The sequence below is a fragment of the Gadus morhua genome, chromosome 19 (assembly GCF_902167405.1).
Source record: "Gadus morhua chromosome 19, gadMor3.0, whole genome shotgun sequence".
Classification (NCBI taxonomy): domain Eukaryota; kingdom Metazoa; phylum Chordata; class Actinopteri; order Gadiformes; family Gadidae; genus Gadus; species Gadus morhua.
Genome location: NC_044066.1, coordinates 3,953,574 through 3,970,731, shown reverse-complemented (window position 1 = coordinate 3,970,731; position 17,158 = coordinate 3,953,574). Strand labels below are relative to the sequence as shown.

At 49.8% G+C, this 17,158-nt stretch overlaps 1 protein-coding gene across 1 annotated transcript; it reads left to right on the top strand.

The window, feature by feature from the left end:
* Positions 1-1,328: 1,328 nt before the first annotated feature.
* LOC115532610 (very low-density lipoprotein receptor-like) lies at positions 1,329-16,354 on the top strand. The gene is given in 21 exon segments (XM_030342482.1): positions 1,329-1,595; positions 3,675-3,794; positions 4,391-4,513; positions 5,924-6,040; positions 6,288-6,496; positions 7,661-7,823; positions 8,102-8,224; positions 8,757-8,879; positions 9,954-9,980; positions 9,983-10,039; positions 10,042-10,068; positions 10,664-10,789; positions 11,529-11,616; positions 11,618-11,698; positions 12,220-12,444; positions 12,556-12,674; positions 14,367-14,506; positions 14,745-14,766; positions 14,769-14,840; positions 14,843-14,884; positions 15,718-16,354. Coding segments are annotated over 21 exon segments (2,238 nt in total). The 5' UTR covers positions 1,329-1,519; the 3' UTR covers positions 15,876-16,354.
* Positions 16,355-17,158: the final 804 nt, after the last annotated feature.

Genomic DNA, 17,158 nt, shown 5'->3' with positions numbered 1-17,158 from the left:
GTCACCTTTAGAGGACGCAAATATGACTTACAGAAGATATTGGTGTTCACATTGGGTACATTCCAGTGCTCCACTTAAACAGGAAATCGTGTTCAGAAAGTTATATTCTTACAGAATGTAAATGAAATATCAATTAATTTATTTATGATGTAAATGTAATGTATCTATCTGTATTTACCATTTCAATATTTTGTGTTTTGATTGAGGCCATATACTGTAAATATAGTGTGCATATGAAAAAAACATAATTCTCGATTTCAATTACTGATTGCATTGACAGAAAGAGGGGATGGGGGGCGGTGGAGGGAAGGAGAAATAGGAATTAAGGTAGATGTGGAAGTAGAATTAAAACAGGGAATGAATCAAATAAACTGAAAATGATATGGCACTTTGGCGAACCCTTCAGGTCACCAGAGGTAACTTCAACAACGGCCCCCACTTACCCTGTGTGTTGAAATACCAACTGGCCTCCTTCAGCAGACAGATGAGCGGTGGGAGGGATGCTGGAGCTGGGAGCAGGCAGGTGGGCACACAGCAGGACATGGCCTTGATACGCTTGGCTAATTTGTGTGAGAAATCTCAGAGTGTAAATAAGCTTGGTAACCATCTCATGCACAGAACCTGATGCATGGCGAACTGGAAATGAAAATTGATTTAAATTACTATTATTATTAATTATTATAATAATCACAAGATGTGTTTAGTATAATAAAATTATCGTTGGAGAAGAATAATGGATGAGACTAATTAGTATGCTGATTAAATATTAATAACAGTGCGTGGTGTTCAGGTGTCGGACTGTAGAGAAGGAAGGGTTAATCTGTCACAAGTATGGGGGGGGGGGGTGAGGAGGAGGAGGAGGAGAAGAGATCCGCCAGGAGCCATACCCGGAGAGCCTCGTTGTGTGTATCAGGGGGGGCGATCGGGTATGTGTGTCAGGTTGGATCAGTGTATGTGTGTATGTTTCAGGGAGTCATTGATTGTGTGGTGGTGTGTGTGTGTGTTGTGTGTGGTGTGTCAGCGGGGTCGGTCTGTGTGTTATGTGTTTTATATGTAGAAGCTAAGGGTGAGGCGTCTGCATCCAGTCTCGTTTGTGTTTGTGTGTGTGTGTGTGTGTGTGTGTGTGTGTTGTGTTGTGTGTGTGTGTGTGTGTGTGTGTGTGTGTGTGTGTGTGTCATGTTGGATACGTGCATGTGTGAGTGTCCGCGTGCGGGCTGCTTTGCTGTAATCAGGCCATGGACTGCAGCTTGTCCGCCACCTCGGGAGGAGGCACCGCGAGCCGGAAAGACGACGGCGCGTGAACCGACCGAGAGCATAAAGACAGGCGCGTGGTCGGGGCTTGTTGCCGTTCGTTCCCACAGAGCCGCAGTCCACTCGGTGTCGCGTGTGATTTGGAATTGGTGTGCGTGTGCAGCGGTTTTCTACAGTCCGTGGTGTGAACCGGGTTCCGAACCACCAGGCCAGCTTCAGTCACCCAGCAGCCGGCTAACAACTCCTCCACTCGGCTCCCCTAGCAGACATGTCCCCGTCCCTGGTGTGGCTCTCCTTGGCACTGTCGACGCTGCTGTGCCTCCTACACGGCGCTCCTGTACAGGGTGAGTGGTGGACCGTGCGTGTGTGTGTGTGTGTGTGTGTGTGTGTGTGTGTGTGGTGTGTGTGTGTGGTGTGTGTGTGTGTGTGTGTGTGTGTGTGTGTGTGTGTGTGTGTGTGTGTGTGTGTGTGTGGTGTGTGTGTGTGTGTGTGTGTGTGTGTGTGTCGTTGAATGGAGGATCCTGATTAATGCCCCAAGTGTAAACGGAGCAGCAGAATCAGGTGTCACGTCAGTATGTTAAAAACATTTAATTCTCGGAATGGGACGGGCCGTCGATGGGTTGTTCTTATTGTTCTGCTCCCTCCTCTCCTTATCACATGGTAGGACCGTATTCCCAATCCTTTGAAACAATATAGCCTTTACATCCATTACATCCGCGAGTGTGTTTGTCTCGACTGCGCCTGCGCATTGTCGCCAATACGTGGGGTCTGTGGCCCCATTAGAGTATATATTTAAATATTTATGTGTTTATTGTTGGAGTAGGAGCAGAATGGGGTTGGGAGAAGTGGGGGATCCTCCTGCCACACTGCAGCGGACCGCAGTGGGCCATCCACTGTCGGCAGGTGTCTTAATGAGGACCGCACGGAGGCTGCGGTGGCGCGAGTCCCGCACGGAGGCTGTCTTGGCGCGTGTCCCGCGCACTGTTTACATGCAACACGTCCACGGACGTAGTGGTGTCTGATCAGACTACGAACTCCCGGTAAAGGCAACTCTCCCTAAAGGTTTTGTGTGAGCGTTGCCATGTGTGAACACCAACGCGCGTGTTTCGGCTTTCAATATCGGATGATGATTCCGAATATATTACGTCGTCACGCAAATTGGCTGACACCTCGAGCCTGATTAAAATGGATACATCGTAGGCTTATCTTGGCTCTGATTGGCTGCTTAACATCCTGTTCTTTTGATCCAAATGGTGGGTGTGCAATCATTGGACGGCCCCATCTCTCCAAGGGAAGGGGGGAGAAAGAGGAGAGAGGGGAGATGCAGGCTTGGTTTCTGTGAATTACTGTACCGTGACCTACAGTACGTCTGTTGCCCACCGTTTTAAACACGTGCCAGAGACTGTATTGTGGATACTAAATGTAAAGCTGTGTTTTAAATGCATTCTATAGACTGTATACAATGTGGATACTAAATGTATAGCTTCATTTAAACACGTACTAGTATACAATGTGATGCTACATGTAAAGCGTCTTTTAATGCATACCATAGACTAATTGGATGCTTAATGTTAAGCTTAATCTTAAACGTGTACTATAGACCATAGCTTTGTTTTATACATGTACCACACTATACCTGTGGTTAAGGCCCACTTGGGCGCCTGATATGAATAATGGTATTGAGAGATCGCTGAGGTATAAGCGGTGAATATTTAGTGATCCACTTCTGATAAATGATCATCTTAAAGGTCCTGCATTTAAAACTAACAATTCGATGCCGCGAGCAAACTCCTTATCCCGCCGTGTGGTCTGAGTGGCGTTCTCTGGGACGTTGGCTGTACAGACGCTGATACCACAGTAGCTTGGGTTAAAACGACCTGTGGAACCGGACAATGTCAAACAAAGGCTTCTCCTCCATGGCTTAAGATTAGCAGCTGTTGTGATCTCGGAGGCTGGCTGTCAGCTGACTGAGCTATTGCCTGAATGATTTGTAGGTTAGCCCTTTGTCTGGCTGTCGATAAGATGTATTGCAATAATATCCTGGATTAGGTTCATTTCGTGTGGGACATTATTGCATAGTTAATATTGTGTTGGGTAGTAACATCGTGCTCGTTCAAAACTTGATTTCTATACACAAATTTCCTTCACAAGGGAAATGATGTAACAAGAGAAACAAATAACGCTAAATAAAAAGATCATATGGTCTGTGATTTTAGGTGGATAATATTTATAAACCAGGGAGTCTTAATCCATAGTTTCAACTCTTCTTAATCATTATGATCAGATTGTACAGCCAGACCTACTTCTTGAACATGGAACAAAACTCTGAGAACCTCTGAGCTTTCCCTCTGGTTCCTTCCTCCCTCCCTGTCCCTTTTTGGTGTTTCTTTCTCCCTCTGTCGTGACCTCTGACCTGGGGTTAGGGGCGACTCCGGAGTGTGAGGCCAACCAGTTCCAGTGTGGGAACGGCCGCTGCATCCCGTCGGTGTGGAAGTGTGACGGCGACCCAGACTGTACGGACGGCAGCGACGAGACCTCCTGTGGTGAGGCCTGGCTTTGACCTCCTTTGTTTTGGGTTAATTTGGTATTGCCAAATCCAAATGGCAATTACATTTAACATTTTTACATTGCCTCTTTATAACATCCCTTTTTTAGAGATATGAATGAAACTACAGTGTCATGAATTTCTGGATATATCTAACTCTACACAATCTACCCAACCATGGTGTACCTGTGCGCACACTATGTACACAGCCCAGATAGGCGGAGCTTGGTAGACATTATTATCCAAGCGCGTGTACATGAATGTGCACGTGTCCTTGATCTAATGGTTTCCTTTACCTCGTGACCCAGTTAAAACACACACACACACACACACACACACACACACACACACACACACACACACACACACACACACACACACACCCCCCCCTCTCTCTCTGGGCCACCCTCTATTCACCAGTTCATACTGCCCCAGGGACTTCTGGGCCAGCATACCATCGTGATGCTATATTATCTATTTCTGCAGAGGGAAAAATAATTATTTCTGCATTTATTGTCTTCCTACTATTGAGCTGAGCAACACCCCCACCCCACCCACCCTCCTATAACTAAAGCGGTCCCTCTCCCCCTACAGAGAAGCTGACCTGTGCGGATTCTGACTTTGTGTGCACTAATGGCCAGTGTGTCCCCAAGCGCTGGCACTGTGACGGAGAGCCAGACTGTGAGGATGGCTCTGACGAGAGCTCGGAGATCTGCCGTGAGTACAGACCTCTCTAAACCCTCACAGCAGCAGGGCTTGGCAGTGGAGCAGGCTGTTTGCTAATCAGAAGGTTTGTGGTTTGATTCCCGGCTCCTCCTAGTGTCGTGTTGCCCCTGAGCAAGACTCCTATCTGATCTGTGTTCTTGCATGGCACACGGGCGATGGTAGATGAGTGTTTTTTCTACCTTATCTTAAAGCACTTTTACCACTGGTCAGAAAGCGCTTCATTAAAGCGTTCCATTTGCAATGTACTCCTTTCCCCTCGCTCCTCCGAGCTGTGATGTCAGCACCAAAACAAACTATTCTGCCCTGATCCTTCAGTTCCGACCCATGTGTCCTGAAGATCCATCAAGCTTTGTGTTCAAAATCAGGAGAAGGGAAGGGATTTATCGACCGGAGATTTTGCTGTACGGAGTCGAGCGTTTCTATGGCAACTGAAAAGTGGCCTGTTGGACCAAAAGGTTCTGTTTTTAAGGGATAGGGTTGGACCCGGGTAATGTTTTGAGGTGAGGGAGTTAGACCTGGCTTACGTTTTAAGGTGTGGGAGTTTGACCTGGCTTACGTTTTAAGGTGAGGGAGTTTGACCTTGGTTCTGTTTAAAGGGGAGGTAGTTGGATCTGGTTTCTGTTTAAAGGGGAGGTAGTTGGATCTGGTTTCTGTTTTAAGGTGAGGGAGTTGGACCTGGGTTATGTTTCAAGTTGTGGGAGTTGGACCTGGGTTATGTTTTTAAAGGGATATGTAGTTTGACCTGGGTTATGTTTAAGAGGTTATTTAGTTTGAACTGTGTGTATGGAACTCCGACTCTGGAACCCCGCCAAATATCTGTGTTGGAACTACAACAAGGTGTTAACTCTAACCACTTTAAAGTTGAACCGGGAGGCTTGGTTGCGGAAACAATTCTCTACTGGATGTTGGCTCACCTTAGACGGGAGCAATGTGAAGCACACCAGCAGAAGGTGTCAGACTTGTCTGCGTGTTACAGATGTACACGGTGTGTACGTGCAGCGAGGCACTGGTTTCCCCCAGTGCCTCTGTTGTGTTTGAACAGCTGATAGGCCTGACTTGGCTGCCCCCCCTGGAATCCTGTGCGTGTGTCGGGGGCACATGCATCACGCTCCACACGTGGGTGTGTGTGCGTCAGGCGGCTGGATTGGGGAAGCGGGTTGTTGAGGGTTCTGCTTTAGTTTAATGCATTATTATGCTGCCACTCAAACATTAAGACAGCTGTCTGTTACTTTAATTCCAAAGATATGCTAAATCTGTTGAAGAATAACAACCACAAGCTCTTGTTGAAATGTTTGTTTGCTAAATGTTTAGCCTGCTCCCAGACATGAGGCGCTTTGGGGTTTATGTGGGAGTGTTTCCTGCCGACGTGTTGATGAATGTTGAAACGTTGTGTTTCTGCAGACATGCGGACGTGTCGTGTGAACGAGTTCAGCTGCGGGGCCAACCAGTGTATTCCTGTCTTCTGGAAGTGCGACGGGGAGAGCGACTGTGATAAAGGAGACGATGAAGTCAACTGCAGTAAGCACACCGACGCACACATTCATGGACACGATTAATATCCCACAGGGAGCAATGCTAGTTAAAGCTAGATGCAGTTGATTTGATCTCGTATCATACATTTTTTCCTGGACTATGAATGCAAAAGACGAGATGCGTTGTGGTTCCCAGTCCTGTATGACGTCTCCCAGTGGGATGATTACTGGCGAGGGCCGGGCCTCCTGCCCCCAGCAGCGCTTAACCAGGTGACCTCCTCCCCTCCCGCCAGGCAACATCACGTGCGCGCCCAACGAGTTCACGTGCGCGAGCGGCCGCTGCATCTCCCGCAACTTTGTGTGCAACGGCGAGGACGAGTGCGGCGACGGCAGCGACGAGGTGGGCTGTGCGCCGTCCTCCTGCGGGCCCAGCGAGTTCCAGTGCGGCAACGCCTCCTGCATCCCCGCCAGCTGGGTGTGTGACGAGGACGTCGACTGCCAGGTGGGTCCAGGCTGTCGCCTTACATTTGTTGGAGCCTCTATTTTATTATTTACGGTAGCCGCCTGTTACCTGTTTACTGAGATGCGCACTGTGATGACTTCGTACTCTGTGTGGCGTTCGTTTCCCGCCGTAGTGGCGATGCTGTGTTGTTATGCTGTGAAGAGCTTGTGATAAATGGACTAAACTAGTTGCATAAGAATAATTATTAGGGGTTAACATGGTAGCAGAAAATGGCTACTTCTAAGAACTACAAATTGCCTGTAGTCCTACGAGAATTGGAAAATTAAGTGGAAATGTGGAAACGCGTGACTACTTGGACGAGAAAAAACAATCATTAGTTGTAGCTCCATGGCTGAAAGGTAGGGATACCCCTCTAGAACTCATGGATGTACACACGGCGTGATGCTGGTGAACGACCTGTTGGGCATTAGGACTCCTCATCGGCCCGTCTCTGCTCCCAGTGCAGGTCCATTATTAAAATGGTCATTATTATAATTGACATTTTACAAGGTGTTGCGTGATGATGAGCTGCGCTGGATTTCTAAGTTATTGATGTCGAGCCGGCTGAGGCAAGTATAACGTAACCATGGTAACGGGCCGACGATGACGACATGGCTGTGAATGACAATGTGGCCGTCTCTCTGTGCGCGCACCCACGCCAAATGAGAGCATGTTTGACAGAACTAGCACCTATCGAGGATGAGCTACTGCGGAACCTTTAGGGAATGGCCAAACATTCACTGCCATGAACGCCAAACGTCTCCATTGGACCAGGTTTTGTGCAGTCCAACACGCGTACCCTCTTGGAAGGCAGGACAGGAGGCTTGTGCTAGAGGAGGCTGTTTCCTCGCGCTTCATAAGATCTGTCCTTGAGGTGTTGAGGCAGCCAAACAGCTAATGAGATGGTACTTTATTCATGAAAATTGAATAAATGTATGAGCATCGAATAACATTTGTACTGGGGTGAAACATTTGGTCGATATGCATACATTGTGCACCAGACGACTGTAAATAGCACCATTTATCTAGTATGAATTGTCTATTGTTTTAGTTCCCTTATTTAAATCGTTCTTTTTGCTGTGGATCCCATTCGTGTCCGACGGGTTAGCATTATTATTTGTTTGGGGAAATGTTTATAGGTTTATTTATCCCCCCCCCTTTCAGGACCAATCGGACGAGTCCCACACCCGCTGCGGCCGGCACCCGACCCCCCCTGCCAGGTGCTCCTCCAGTGAGATGCAGTGCGGCTCAGGGGAGTGCATCCACAGGAAGTGGCGATGCGACGGGGACAGCGACTGCAAGGACGGTAGCGACGAAAGCAACTGTCGTACGTACCCCCTGTTTAACCCACGTACTCTGCGATGTGTAAAGAGTGGGGGCTACTGGGCACTAGGTAGGGTCTGATCTGTGTTGGCCTCTGTGGACTAGGTAGTGCGTGGGTTACTGTGGACTAGGTAGTGTGACCTTTGTGGGTTACTGCGGACTAGGTAGTGTGTGGAGTACTGTGGACTAGGTAGTGTGTGAACTTTGTGGATTACTGTGGGTTAATATGGACTACTAGGTAGTTTGTTCTTACGTGTGTGTGTGTGTGTGTGTGTTCCCCAGCTGTGCGTACCTGTGGGGCTGACCACTTCAAGTGTGACGATGGCGGCTGTATCCCTGGCAACCGCCAGTGTAATGGTCTGCGAGAGTGCACTGACGGCTCAGACGAAAACAACTGCAAAAACGGTACGCGTGAGTGTGCATTGTTTAATCTGTGTGGGTACTGCACTTGAAGGTAACTGATCTGGGTGTGTTCTTCCCTCTGGTTAAGTGTGTTCTGCTGGCATGCATCTGTTTTTGATCGAATAAAACCGATGTTTTCAGTTCTGTCACATTGTTTGTGTGTACTCGTTTTTTAAATGTTGTACATTGCCCCACTGCCTTCAGGAAGACAAAAAACATCTGATGCCCAAGATTGCATTTTAAGGCTCAATTAGCATGTAAACGCTGGTTGCAGCTACTTGTCGCTTTCTGCCCATAATGGATGACTACAGCTTGGCCGGATATAATTGCATGTTGGGTTCTTTCCATGTTTGCACTACATCATGGCTTTATTGAATTGTTTCTTTCTTCACACATTTTTAACCTATAAACAAATATCACAATTTATTAATCTACCAAAATTACATATTGGTGTTAATTATGATGCAGCGTGAATATGATTGACTGGACCTTACATAACTCCATCCTCCCTAACCCTGGGGGTCTCCCCGACCAGTGACCCAGTGCAGCGGGCCAGAGAAGTTCCGCTGTCGCAGTGGGGAGTGCATCGAGATGACCAAGGTGTGCAACAAGGCCCGAGACTGTCCCGACTGGAGCGACGAGCCCATCAGCGAATGCAGTGAGTACTAGTACCGTGCTCATTAGATATACACCGTAGCAGGGCAGTACCGTGCTCATTAGATATACATCGTAGCAGGGCAGTACCGTGTTCATTAGATATACATCGTAGTGGGGCAGTACCGTGTTCATTAGATATACACCGTAGTGAGGCAGCACCGTGCTCATTAGATATACATCGTAGTGGGGCACCTCAGCACTGCATGTAGGAAATGCGCCTTTGAGGGCCCCGGGTTCGGTTCCAACCTGTGGTCCTTTGCTACATGTCATTCCCTCTCTTTTACCAAATGCCTTCCTGTTACTCTGCAAGGCCCCGTCCACTAAGTTAATGTCTACAAATGTAAAATAACGTAAAAGTGACGCACGGTAGCCATACTGATGCATGTTCCAAAATTGGTACGGCCTTGATAGGTTAATCTCAAAGCATTGAGCTGAGGATGTTATGCTGCCTTTCTAAATAAGCCACATTCATTTTTCTCTATTTTATTTCAAGAACTGCCTCATAATTAAACAGAAATGATCGAGGGTGGTTCATGACTACATAACAGGGTGGGTCTGTTTTGGAATGTCGACGATGTTAACCAGGGTCTCAACAGATGTGTATGAATATCCTAGCAGATCTTGTTCTTGTTCCAGATGTGAGTCAGTGTCAGATGGACAGTTGGTTAACTGTGATCTGAAGACTTCTATGAATATCCTTGCAGATGTTCTTGAATGAATTAGGGCTGCGCAATTATTTGCATATTCATTTAAACCTTGATTTTGGCCCAGCGTGAAAGGTTGCTTTTCATTTATAAAAAAATAAACTAATACTGAAATCAGTCCTGTACCTTCAAAAAGAAGGCTATACCATTACATAAATCTCATTTACTCAATTCGTAGTATTTTTTTTACATACGTTGGCACCAAAGAATATGAATGTAATCTGTTAATCGCAATCAGAATATTCAGCAATTATCATTTGAGTCATCATTTTGCAGCTCTAGCATGAATGGACAAGCAGCTGTTGTTCCAGATGTGAATGAGTTTCCGTTGTCCACTGGATTTGAAGAGGCGAACGTTCCTGTCCTTCCAGGTGTGAACGAGTGTCTGCTGAACAACGGCGCTGCTCCCACATGTGTAAGGACATGGTGATCGGCTTCCAGTGCGACTGCACCCCCGGCAGCTCATCGACCACAAGACCTGCGGAGGTACCTTCCCCCCCCGTGCCCTGCCCGCCGCCCAATGCCTCGCTGGCTCTCTTGTGACACATGTGGTGTTTGGAAACGGCCCTCGCTCAATAAGTGACCTAAAAGCAGAGTTAATATTGTATCAGGGCGGTTAAACCGTCGTAAAGTGTGGTGGAAAGTACAGGCAAGATCCGGTTTATTGGGCAGCTCGGGAGAGTCCGCCATGCACTCGCTCAGGAGCACTGAAGCCTGAGGTGCCTGAGGGGAAGGAAAGTCTTTTATGTCAGCAAATAAATTATCAGTTGGTACAGTTGAACCGGTTTATCGTTTGTGGTGAGTAGATTTGTCAAAGTAACCCGTTGCCACAGCAGTTATCTGATAGTGGGCAGGAACTTCACCAAGGCCATGGCCTGAAGTATCTCATCCTTGAGCTTATAGGAGAAGATAATATTGTTCCAAACACGGGGCGCAGAGAGCTTTAACACTGTGCATGATGGCCTGTCATTTTCGCTTCACTGTCTTTCTTGTAAAGATGTCGGGTTTGCTTCCTCCGTTCCGGTCGTCTGAACATGTCCCGACGGTTGTTGTTGTTGTTTTTTGTGTTTGTTGTCTCCAGACATCAACGAGTGTGTGAACCCTGGCATCTGCAGTCAGATCTGCATCAACCTGAAGGGAGGCTACAAGTGTGAGTGTCACAACGGCTACCAGATGGACCCCACCACGGGGGTCTGCAAGGCTGTGGGTGAGTCTCCCCTGTAGCGCCGTCACCAGGTGGGGGGGCAGGCGGGCAGTGGGTGGGTGGACCAACGAGATGACTGTTTACCACAGAGACGAGATTAAACCTAACTAGCTTACCACAAGATGAAGGACGACGAGTCGTAGTGAAACGGTAAAAGCAAAGCGTTTGCGTTGTGGATGTGTCCGTGTGGATGGTTTCTATCGTCATGGTAATGATATCCAGGTTTGAATAAGAAGAAAGGAGGACTGTTTTTAGCTTCTGGCATCAGAACCATTTACCCAATCAGACTCTTTGAAGAGGTCAGATGACCTTGGCGATGGGCAGTAAGGGAGTAGACGACTTAAGCAATCAATCAATTGAAGTGTAGAACAGCTCCCAGCTGGCCCTGCTGCTGTCTGAGCTGGGGAGGACTCGGGAGTGGATGTAAGGCTCAATATTAATATTTAAAAACCTTTTAAAGGTATTCATTTCATGCCTGTCTGGTCCATACATTTGGCATTCATGATTCTCCTTGCTTTAGACCGTTTGTCGCTGTATTGAATCAGAGTCCCTTTGGGTAAGCCCCTAGCCGTTAATGGGAGAGGCTCGAACAACGGGTTCTGTCCACTCCGACCAGCTGTGTGTCGTGACCTATCCTGGGGGGGGCGGGGTTGGTAATGTCGACAGTAAGCCCAAAACAAAGGGACTGTTGTGGCGACGACAGTGCATGAAGTTCATGTGACCTCCGGCGGATCCTCCTCAGGCAAGGAGCCCTGCCTGATGTTCACCAACCGCCGGGACATCCGGCGGCTGGGCCTGGAGCGCCGGGAGTACACCCAGGTGGTGGAGCAGCAGGAACACGGTGGCACTGGACGCAGACTTCAACCAGCAGACCATCTTCTGGGCGGACCTGGGCCAGAAGGCCATCTACAGGTCAGACCCCCCCCCCCCCCCCCCCACCACATATAGACCTGGGCCAGAAGGCCATCTACAGGTCAGACCCCCCCCCCCCCACACACGCATAGACCTGGGCCTGAAGGCCATCTACAGGTCAGACCCCCCCCCCCCCCCCACCACATATAGACCTGGGCCAGAAGGCCATCTACAGGTCAGACCCCCCCCCCCCCCACACACGCATAGACCTGGCCTGAAGGCCATCTACAGGTCAGACAAATGACTGTGCAGCCATTTAGCAGATGCTAAATGATGCTACACCATAGCTGGTGTAATTGTAGTTTTCCAGAAGCATCCCATAAATAAATGGCTTGACGGAATGGTACTGCAGCAGTAATGGTAGGAAAAGCGTACACATTGTTGTAAAGGAATTGTGTCCCAGTCCCCATTCTGCTATATGGTAACGGTTAGTCTTTAGCAGACCGGACTCGGGGATCTCATTCAGCACCTTGGAAGGAGCCCGTGTCTCTCCTTACCCCTCTCCGCCTCCCTCCTCTCAGCACGGTTCTGGGCAAGAAGGCGGAGCAGGGTATCCACACCATGGTCATCGACAACATGCAGACGCCCGTGGGCATCGCCGTTGACTGGATCTACAAAAACATCTACTGGTCCGACCTGGGCACCAAGACCATCGCCGTGGCTACCTTCAACGGCACCAGGCAGAAGGTTCTGTTCAGCAGTGGTCTGAAGGAGCCCGCCTCCATTGCTGTGGACCCGCTGTCTGGGTAGGGAACTGTACTTAAGTTACAGGGCAGTTACCATACGCCTTTATCTTGGACATGCCGCGTTGGTGCGGAGTGCTCCGGGCTAATCTGTGTTAATGGTTTGTCCTCCAGGTTCCTGTACTGGTCTGACTGGGGGGAACCAGCGAAGATAGAGAAGTCAGGGATGAATGGAGCCGGCCGACGGACCCTGGTGGAGACGGACATCCAGTGGCCTAACGGCATCACCCTAGGTAGGAGAGACCCCCCCCCCCATCACTCACTCACACTCGCTGGGTGATTATCCATGTTCTCCAGCAAGATGACTCAGCTCATCTGGTCTCTCGCCCAGTGGCCTGTCCATAATGGATGAGGACTGCAACCGTTGCCCTGGTTACCACACTACCTCACATGTAAGGTGGTCGATATCAACGCCGGCTGGTTGAATTGGGAACAAATCATTTGGATCTCTTATGGTGGCCTCGTGTCATTTGGCTATTCAAATGCAATGCACATGGCACTTCGCCTTGGTCTTCTGTAAGTGGATATTGTTTGAGGAGGTCTGGAGCAGAGTCCAGTCCTCTCGCTCTCTCCTCTCCTCCATCTCCCACATCGGTTAGCCATAGACTAGTCCTCCCCTCTGCTCGATTTTATTATTATTATTAGTTTTTACGTCTCGTACCTCTACTCGGTAGCGATTCTAGAAAATTTTACATGGGGTGGCAGAAGGGTGGCAAGTTAAATTCAAGGGTGGCAAATCACACACAAAGTCAAGTCTTTTTATTGTTGGAAACACACATGCCTGGTGTCTATGTATTTATTTATACCAATTGCTAATGAAAACAGTTAACATATTGTGTCTATCTTTCTGTTTGTCTATATTTTAAGTTTTGTGTGTCTGTCTGTGTGTCTGTCTGTCAGTCTTGCGTCTATCTACCCGTCCATCTCTACACAAAAGACTTAATGATTCAGCGTGGTTCCCTTCGGATGATCCGCCCATCATCCGAGCACATCGGGAAACAGCCACTGAAAAGCCAATTTAATACTTATTTTCTCTCCCTTTGATTGATATTAAATAAATTTAATATTTGATTGATTTACAACACCTCGTTGTGATGGGTTGTCATTGTTAATATTCATAAGACTCAGAGCTACGAGGAAAGGGCTTGTGGATTCTCTGCCTGTGGAGTTGCGTGTTTGGGCGGTCCCATTGTGCGCCGGCTGGACTTGATGTGGTGTCGATCGTTTGAAAAGTAATTGTGTTGTCTGTTACCTGAGAGAAGGGCAACACCTTGTGTGTGTGTGTCTGTCCGATCTCGAAACCCCACCGTCAATCGCAATCAGTGTGTCAATGGCGAGCACGCACTCGTCCACACACGAACACAACAGGCATGCAGATTAAGACACATGTGACCACCCATCACATTTTCTTGATTCAAGTTTCAGCTGTACTGTACCTTTTTTCAACACTGCAAGCGTACAGTTGGCTTGTCTCCAGTTCTTTGGCTTTCAAACCGTTTCTGTCTTCATTTGAATGAAGCGGCAGATGCGCCGGTGAGAAGAGAGCAAATAGGATTCATGGACACAACCATTTTACAGGGAGGGGGGACATAAAGATTTTAGTTCTTAAACTTAAACAAGTTACCAATGAGATCAACAGCTTCAGTAGCAAAAAATTAATGCCATTCAATAAATGTATATTGGAGACACTTCTAACAACCTGGGTGGCAAGCATTTTTTGGGGGGTGGCAGCTGCCACCCCTTGCCACCCCGGTAGTTTCGCCACTGCCTCTACTCATTCTGTCTCCTTAACCCTGTCCTCCCCCTCCTCTGCTACCACGGCTGGTTCGTCGTCCCCTCTTCCATCCTGCTGTTCTCTCCCTCCATCGCTCTCTCTCTCTCCCTCCCTCTCTCTCGCTCCTCTTTATGACCTCCCCCTCCTCCAGACCTGATCAAGGGCCGGCTGTACTGGGTGGACTCCAAGCTGCACATGCTGTGTAGCGTGGACCTGAACGGGGACAACCGGCGGAAGGTCCTGCAGTCCTCAGAGTTCCTGGCTCACCCCTTTGCCCTCACCGTGTTCGAGGTTCGCTCATCCATAGATGAAGGCTGTGGGCTGTGATGCGTTTATATTCATGTCTTTAATGCATTAGCCGTTAATGTTTTATAATAATCCTGTTATAGTTCAGTAGATAAGGATTAATGTATTGATTTCCGCTGACACTTAATTGCATTGCTAATCGTATGGCGATGCAAAGCGTCCAGAGTGTAGGATTCCTTCGGGTGCGTTTTGAGTCTAACCCTGACGTAACTGGACCCTGCAGGACCGCGTGTTCTGGACGGACGGGAGAACGAGGCCATCTACGGAGCCAACAAGTTCACGGGCTCTGACGTGGTGACGCTGGCCAGCAACCTGTACGACCCCAGGACATCATCGTCTACCACGAGCTCATCCAGCTCTCCGGTGAGTACGCAAGTGCTGGAGTGGGAGTACTTAATCGTCTGGACTCCTACACGACTCCTCCTCCCCGTGCCGACGACTCCTCCTCCCCCGTGCAGACTCCTCCTCCTCCGTCCTGACTCCTCCTCCTCCCCCGTGCCGACTCCTCCTCCTCCCCCGTGCCGACTCCTCCTCCTCCCCCGTGCCGACTCCTCCTCCTCCTCCCCCGTGCCGACTCCTCCTCCTCCCCCGTGCCGACTCCTCCTCCCCTGACGGACTCCTCCTCCTCCCCCGTCCCGACTCTCCTCCTCCCCGACTCCTCCTCCGTCCCGACTCCTCCTCCTCCCCCGTCCTGACTCCTCCTCCCCCGTCCCGACTCCTCCTCCCCCGTCCCGACTCCTCCTCCCCCGTCCCGACTCCTCCTCCTCCTCCCCCGTCCCGACTCCTCCTCCCCCGTCCCGACTCCTCCTCCTCCTCCCCCGTCCCGACTCCTCCTCCTCCTCCCCCGTCCCGACTCCTCCTCCTCCTCCCCGTCCCGACTCCTCCTCCTCCTCCCCGTCCCGACTCCTCCTCCTCCTCCCCCGTCCCGACTCCTCCTCCTCCCCCGTGCCGACTCCTCCTCCTCCTCCCCCGTGCCGACTCCTCCTCCTCCTCGCCCGCCCCGCCTCCTCCTCCTCCTCGCCCGTCCCGCCTCCTCCTCGCCCGTCCCGACTCCTCCTCGCCCGTCCCGACTCCTCCTCCTCCTCCTCCCCCGTCCCGCCCCCTCCTCCTCCTCCTCCCCCGTCCCCCCTCCTCCTCCTCCCCCGTCCCGACTCCTCCTCCTCCCCCGTCCCGACTCCTCATGTTCTCCTCCCCAGGTCCCAACTGGTGTACAGAGAAGGGGGAGAATGGGGGCTGTGCCTACCTGTGTCTCCCCGCCCCCCAGGTGAATAAGCACTCCCCCAGGTACACCTGCGTGTGTCCCCAGGGCCAGGAGCTGGCGGAGGACGGACTGCGCTGCCGACCAGGTGTGTGAAACGCACGCACTCACACACACTCTCACTCGGATCACCTGACCGCTCTCCTCTCCTTGAGGTTTTATACAGATCTCACCTGAAGTAGAAAGACTGGGCGGTGGTCTCCCTTGGCAACCTTGGTGGTCGCCAGGGGATCAGCTTGAATGCAGAAGGCTGATGGGGAAGTGAGGTGTGTGGAGCTGAAGGAGGAATGTTATCGTGAGTTATTAGGGGCACTGGTGTGGCTAGCAACCCCCCCATGCTGTTGGCAAACACACTGATCGTGTGTGTGTGTGTGTGTGTGTGTTCGCTTTAGCGGATCCATCCAATGTAATCTACAGATGGTTCACTTTAGAAGAACAGGTTGTACAGGAGGGGAGCTCTGACAGACGGTCATGGGGGGGACGGACGTCGAAAAATGTTTCTCAATCTTAATTTGAAGTGAGACATTGTCTTTTCTCCGGTCATACAATGTGTTTCTAACGTGGGTCTGATCGCGCCACAATGAGGCAAAATCTCCATTCCGTATTCAGGACTCGTCTGCTCCTCGTCCTCAAGAGAAGGTCATGTGTGGCACATTGAATCTTGTTTGGTGTACGATTGAAGACTGCTCCTAATGCATTGTGGTTAGGCACTGCAGGAGTGTGAATGACTGTATCCATCCACTCTTTAACTGTTGGTAGCGCTCCACGTCACTCGCTCAACGTCCAATAGGAGCAGAGACTAGGAGCTAGCTCGTATTTACATGTTTAACCTTTTGAGCTGCAGATGGCCGTCCTGTCAGAGATGTTAGGGGGGGCTTCAGCTGGGAGACGCGGTCTCTTGTGCTTTCATTCTATTTTTATTCTTCCAATGTTTTTATATCTTGAGCCTTGTTTCTTAACTGGGTCGCGGTTGTGATGGAAAGCGGTAGAATAACAGTTCCTAGCCCCAAGCCGGGGTTTAGATTAAAGATCTGTCAGGCGAGGCTGAAAACATGAAGCGCTTCTGCTTATTCTCATGAGCTTTGGTCTCTTTTCCTTCCAAGAAAGCTGACTTTTAGAAGCGCCTTCGTGTGCTGTTGTGTTGGCGCCTTCTTTCTCTTTTCCCGGGGAATGAATGGTTTCATCAAATAGTTCCCGTTCTAATTGTACATGTTGAGCCCTTACTCAGTCCTCTGGGACGGCTGATCTCATTTCCCAGACCTGCTGGGTGTGAGCAGTCAGAAGTAGGCCAACTCGGGGAAGTCACTGTAGCTAAATGCTGTTGTCCAACTCTGAGCGTGCCCTGTCTGACAGAGTCCGCCCCCGCCCTGAGGATGCTG